This window comes from Triticum dicoccoides, chromosome 7A (genome assembly GCF_002162155.2).
Source record: "Triticum dicoccoides isolate Atlit2015 ecotype Zavitan chromosome 7A, WEW_v2.0, whole genome shotgun sequence".
NCBI lineage: Eukaryota > Viridiplantae > Streptophyta > Magnoliopsida > Poales > Poaceae > Triticum > Triticum dicoccoides.
The window spans coordinates 65,234,200-65,240,957 of NC_041392.1; the positions used below are offsets into that span (position 1 = coordinate 65,234,200).

The following is a 6,758-nucleotide window of genomic DNA, read 5'->3' on the forward strand; positions in this document are numbered from 1 at the left end:
GAACGGGGGAAGGAGGGGGCTGGCGGCGGCGGCGGGCTCCGGCCGCCGCGACGGCGGCTCCGCGCGGGGGAGCCGGCGGCGGCGGCGGGGAACCCTAGGGAGCGGGGGAGCTTGTTGCAATTTTCAGCTCATATTTTGTTATGTGATGATTTATTTATTGTTTATTGACCGTCTTCAGGTTGTCGACCTGGTTATAAGTGCTTTGCCGCCTTTAGTCGAAGAGAGTGACAGTGACGCGAGAGAAAAAGAGTTTGAGGCACTAAAGAAAAAGAAGCAAGAGATCGAAACGCAGGCACACAGGCAAGTCAGACGAATCGTGTGGACAGGTTTGGGGTTCTTGCAGTTGGAACTTGGCCTCATCGCTCGTCTCACATACTTGGAGTTTTCGTGGGATGTGATGGCGCCAATGACCTACTTCATTGCCGGTTTTCACCTGCTTGCCGCCTACGCCTATTTCCTCATTACCTCATCCGATATGTCGTATCGGACCTTCATGGAGGGGATGTTCGACACAAGATGGAGAAAACTCTGCGTCAGACATGGTTTTGATATAGAGAAGTACAGGGAATTGGAGAGACAAATAAGGTGTCCCCTTGGAGGTGAACATTCTAAAGGTTGTAAGTTTAACACCAGAAAAATTATCACTTGTTACCTCTAATTTTCAGAATAGCTGCCATCATTGATTTTCTTTAACACCAAATTTATATCACCAGCTGCGACCAAAGGGATCTTTGCAGATATCGAGTGGTGGCTGAGCGACCGCCAAAAAGACCAAGTTGACTACTCTGATGCCTATAACAAGTTGCTGTGGATCAGCAAGGCCAACCCGAACCACCAGAAGGTGACTATACTAATGGTCTAAATGTCCCTTTTGGTGCAAAGAGAATTCACATAAATTAGGAAGGATTATTTTCCTTCAGAATTTTTCTGCAGGGCTTTGTTTGGTTTGAACAATTAGAAATCAAAGAGTTTTGTCGCATGTTCTATTTTGTGTGCACTTTTAAAGCTACATTTCTGGTGGGTCCAGCCTTAGACAACTATGTCATCCACTTTAGGAAAATTCATGTGTTGTGCTGCTACAACAAAATAATTTAGCTTCACGTTACTTTGCTTCAACTTCAGTAGGAATCAAATTGCCATGACATCCGAATACTTGTGCTTACTCCAGCAGTTAGGCCCTAAAGTAATTTTTTTTGTTTCGACTGTAATTTTCTTGGAAAAATAACATAGATGAGGGGACCCTCCTTTGTATCTTGGCCAACCTTTTTTCTTTATCTTGTGGTTGTCGATGCTTAATACTCTAGTACACCGAATACACTAGGAGCGTGTTACTGCTCAAATTGGTTGCAAAATACTGCGATGAGATTCGGTTGCATGGAACATGCATATTTCGATGGATAGTATTGGGACTAAACTAAGAAATATTATGATTTATCAGATTGATTATTGAATAGTTGTAATATATTGCTTAATGGACGGGAAACACCAAAGCATTTTCCCATGCATGGTTGCACGTTGAGGTAGCACTTTCCATGTATCTTTGCATATTGAGGTGTCATTTTCCTATGCATGGTTATTGAGGTAGCATTTTCTCCATGCATGGTTCGATATTGAGATGTCAATTTCCTATGCATTGTTGCATGTCGAAGTGATATGCATGTTTATATCTTGAGTGAAATAGGTTAGTGGGATCACCTAAGGCCGAATTTTTGCTTTCATTCAACATATATATTTGCAGCTGGTGAGCCAAGTGTCTACAATATTTTTCTTGGAGAGACTTGAATAATCATCGTTGTGCTTAAGTTAGAGCAACTCTAGCAGACCCCGCAAAACGCGTTTGCAATTCGTGCAAAACCACTTTTGCGGGCCGGCAAGGGCTAGCACAGATGCAGACCCCCCAAACGGACTCGTAAAAAAGTATATTCGCGAAATATGCTTTTTTACGGGTCGGCTATGCGGGTTTTGCTCGAGCAACAGCGCAACGACCCGCAAATAGAAAAACTGCAAATCTGAAATTTGTTATAGGGTTTCACAAACAAGTTTAAATTCAAATGACATAAACAGTTTGCGCGCAAATAAAAGCGAAGTTCATTACGCAAAAGAGGGCATGCAAAGGTATGCGCCCATGTCCGGCATCATCTTGGGGGTCGATCTTCACTCCGCGCCATGGAGTCCATCTTGAAGTTCATCGGCGCCACCGTAGCCACCTCCGTCGCTTGTTCCAACTCCCGCACCGAAATCATCCACATTGCCACCATATGGAGCAGAGAAAACATCACCGGAACTGGCAGACGGACCGGCCGAGGCGACCATTCTCCTCTTCAAGATCTCTCTCCGACCATCGCTATAGCGAACGATAACAAGTCACGAGCTATCGAAAACAATGGCGAAAATGAAAGAGAATCGCCGAAGTCCGAAGAGATATACCTTCCGGCCATTTCGTCAAACACCTCGCTCGCGGGGGGAGCGGCACCATTGAACGGCATCGCCGGAGCACCTCCTTGCGGGGGGATGGAGTGAGAGGTTGAAGAAGATGGCTTCCTTGAAGTCGGAACCTTCCTCCGCTTTGCGCCCACGGCCTTGCCGACCTTCTCCGCCTCCGGCCGGGATCGCACAACGGCATTGGCGCCTGGAGCGCGGGCCATCGCAGCGGGGGCAGCCAGATTCCCGCCCTGCACAACCATGTTGCCCTGCGGCTTGCGGGCAGGCGCGGCGTGTGCTTGGGCGACGCCGGCGGGGCCAACATGGCCGGCGACGAGATCCGCCCGAGGGGAAGGGGCGTGCGAGACCTCGACGGTGACGGGGGACAGCATGGGGTCGTCCATGACGGCGAGGGACGGCCGAGGAGGAGCAGCCGGAGCTTTCGGAGGGGGCAATGGTGGCGGAGGGTGCGGGGAGCGAGAAAGGGCGCGCGGAAATGTCCCTCCCGCCAAATCTCGCGCCGGATGGGGGTTGAGCTCAGGTCGGCCTCCCAGCCCGTGAAGATAGAGGTTGGGGGAGAAGATTTGCCGCGCCCCGCAAAAATTTTTGCGGGCCGGTGCCGGATGCGGGGTCTGGTCGTGCAGATTTTTTGGCCCCGACCCGCAATTTGGCGGTTATTTTTGTTGGGGAACGTAGCAGAAATTCAAAATTTTCCTACGCGTATCACCAAGATCTATCTATGGAGAGACCAGCAACGAGTAGAAAGGAGAGTGCATCTACATACCCTTGTAGATCGCTAAGCGGAAGCGTTCAAGTGAACGGGGTTGATGGAGTCGTACTCGTCGTGATTCAGATCACCGATGATCAAGTGCCGAACGGACAGCACCTCCGCGTTCAACACACGTACAGCCCGGTGACGTCTCCCACGCCTTGATCCAGCAAGGAGAGAGGGAGAGGTTGAGGAAGACCCCATCCAGCAGCAGCACAACGGCATGGTGGTGGTGGAGGAGCGTGGCAATCCCGCAGGGCTTCGCCAAGCACCATGGGAGAAGAGGAGGAGGGAGAGGGGCAGGGCTGCACCAACTAGAGATCAAATCGTGTGTTATGGGCAGCCCCATGCCTCAATATATATAGGGGGAGGGGAGGGCTGCGCCCCCTTTAGGGTTTTCCACCCCAAGGGGCGGCGGCCAGCCTCCAGATGGCATCTGGTGCGGCGGCCAAGAGGGGGGGAGGAGTCCATCCTCCCCAAGGCACCTCGGAGGTGCCTTCCCCCTTGAGGACTCTTCCCTCTAGGGTTCCCTAGGCGCATGGGCCTCTTGGGGCTGGTGCCCTTGGCCCATGTAGGCCAAGGCGCACCCCCTACAGCCCATGTGGCCCCCCGGGGCAGGTGGCCCCACCCGGTGGGCCCGCGGGACCCTTCCGGTGGTCCCGGTACAATACCGATGACCCCGAAACTTGTCCCGATGGCCGAAATAGGACTTCCTATATATAAATCTTTACCTCCGGACCATTCCGGAACTCCTCGTGACGTCCGGGATCTCATCCGGGAATCCGAACAACATTCGGTAACCACATACAAGCTTCCTTTATAACCCTAGCGTCATCGAACCTTAAGTGTGTAGACCCTACGGGTTCGGGAGACATGCAGACATGACCGAGACGTTCTCCGGTCAATAACCAACAGCGGGATCTGGATACCCATGTTGGCTCCCATATGTTCCACGATGATCTCATCGGATGAACCACGATGTCAAGGACTTAATCAATCCCGTATTCAATTCCCTTTGTCTATCGGTATGTTACTTGCCCGAGATTCGATCGTCGGTATACCGATACCTTGTTCAATCTCGTTACCGGCAAGTCACTTTACTCGTTCCGTAACACATCATCCCGTGATCAACTCCTTGGTCACATTGCGCATATGATGATGTCCTACCGAGTGGGCCCAGAGATACCTCTCCGTTTACACGGAGTGACAAATCCCAGTCTCGATCCGCATAAAACAATAGATACTTTCAGAGATACCTGTAGTGCACCTTTATAGTCACCCAGTTACGTTGTGACGTTTGATACACTCAAAGCACTCCTACGGTATCCAGGAGTTACACGATCTCATGGTCAAAGGAAGAGATACTTGACATTGGCAAAGCTCTAGCAAACGAACTACACGATCTTTGTGCTATGCTTAGGATTGGGTCTTGTCCATCACATCATTCTCCTAATGATGTGATCCCGTTATCAACGACATCCAATGTCCATAGCCAGGAAACCATGACTATCTGTTGATCACAACGAGCTAGTCAACTAGAGGCTCACTAGGGACATATTGTGGTCTATGTATTCACACGTGTATTACGATTTCCGGATAATACAGTTATAGCATGAATAAAAGACAATTATCATGAACAAGGAAATATAACAATAATACTTTTATTATTGCCTCTAGGGCATATTTCCAACAGTCTCCCACTTGCACTAGAGTCAATAATCTAGTTCACATCGCCATGTGATTAACACTCACAGGTCACATCGCCATGTGACTAATACCCAAGAGTTTACTAGAATCAGTAGTCTAGTTTACATCACTATGTAATTAATACTCAATGAGTTTTAGGTTTGATCATGTTGCTTGTGAGAGAGGTTTTAGTCAACGGGTCCGAACCTTTCAGATCCGTGTGTGTTTTACAAATCTCTATGTCATCTCCTAGATGTAGCTACCACGCTCTATTTGGAGCTAATCCAAATAACTGTTCTACTTGGAGCTATTCTAAATTGTTGCTCCATTATATGTATCCGGTATCTCTACTCAGAGCTATCCGGATAGGTGTCAAGCTTGCATCGACGTAACCTTTACGACGAACTCTTTTACCACCTCCATAATCGAGAAAATTCCTTAGTCCACTAGTTACTAAGGATAACTTTGACCGCTGTCCTGTGAGCCATTCTAGGATCACTCTTGTACCCCTTGACTGACTCATGGCAAGGCACACTTCAGGTGCGGTACACAGCATAGCATACTGAAGAGCCTACGTCTTAAGCATAGGGGACGACCTTCGTCCTTTCTCTCTATTCTGCCGTGGTCGAGCTTTAAGTCTTAACTTCGTACCTTACAACTCAGGCAAGAACTCCTTCTTTGACTGGTCCATCTTGAACACCTTCAAGATCATGTCAAGGTATGTGCTCATTTGAAAGTATTATTAAGCATTTTGATCTATCCTTATAGATCATGATGCTCAATGTTCAAGTAGCTTAATCCAGGTTTTCTATTGAAAAACACTTTCCAAATAACCCTATATGCTTTCTAGAAATTCTACGTCATTTCTGATCCATGTCAACAACATATACTTATCAGAAATTCTATAGTGCTCCCACTCACTTCTTTGGAAATACAAGTTTCTCATAAACTTTGTATACACCCAAAATCTTTGATCATCTCATCAAAGCATACATTCCAACTCCGAGATGCTTACTCCAGTCCTCAGAAGGATCGCTGGAGCTTTGCATACTTATTAGCATCTTTCGGGATTGACAAAACCTTCCGGTTGTATCACATACAACCTTTCCTCAATAAAATCGTCGAGGAAACAATGTTTCGACATCCTATATGCAAGATTTCATAAATAATGCAGTAATCGCTAATATAATTCCAACAGACTCTTAGCATCCCTACGAGTGAGAAAATCTCATCGTAGTCAACTCCTTGAACTTGTCGGAAAACATCTTAACGACAAGTCGAGCTTTCTTAATGGTGACATTTACCATCATTGTCCGTCTTCCTTTTGAAATCCATCTGTACTCATTAGCCTTACGACCATCGAGCCGTTCTGCCAAAGTCTACACTTTGTTTTCATACATGGATCCTCTCTCGGATTTTATGGCCTCAAGCCATTTATCGGAATCCGGGCCCACCATCGCTTCTCCATAGCTCGTAGGTTCATTGTTGTCTAGCAACATGACCTTCAAGACAGGATTACGTACCACTCTGAAGTAGTACGCATCCTTGTCATCCTACGAGGTTTGGGAGTGACTTGATCCGAAGTTTCATGATCAATATCATAAGCTTCCACTTCAATTGGTGTAGGTGCCACAGGAACAACTCCCTGTGCCCTGTCACACACTAGTTGAAGAGATGGTTCAATAACCTCATGAAGTCTCCACCATCCTCCCACTCAATTCTTTCGAGAGAAACTTTTCCTCGAGAAAGGACCCGATTCTAGAAACAATCCATATTGCTTTCGGATCTGAATTAGGAGGTATACCCAACTGTTTTGGGTTTCCTATGAAGATGCATTTTATCCGCTTTGGGTTCGAGCTTATCAACCTGAAACTTTTTCATA

General features: G+C 47.6%; 1 protein-coding gene across 1 annotated transcript in view; it reads left to right on the forward strand.

The window, feature by feature from the left end:
• The window catches only part of LOC119333102 (calcium uniporter protein 6, mitochondrial-like), a 4,238-nt gene extending 3,376 nt beyond the window's left edge, over window positions 1–862 (forward strand). Inside the window, exons 2-3 of the mRNA XM_037606121.1 lie at window positions 179–617; window positions 714–862. Of these exons, the coding sequence (XP_037462018.1) occupies window positions 179–617; window positions 714–862 (588 nt within the window). The remainder of the gene's footprint in view (window positions 1–178; window positions 618–713) is intronic.
• The last annotated feature ends 5,896 nt before the right edge of the window (window positions 863–6,758 follow it).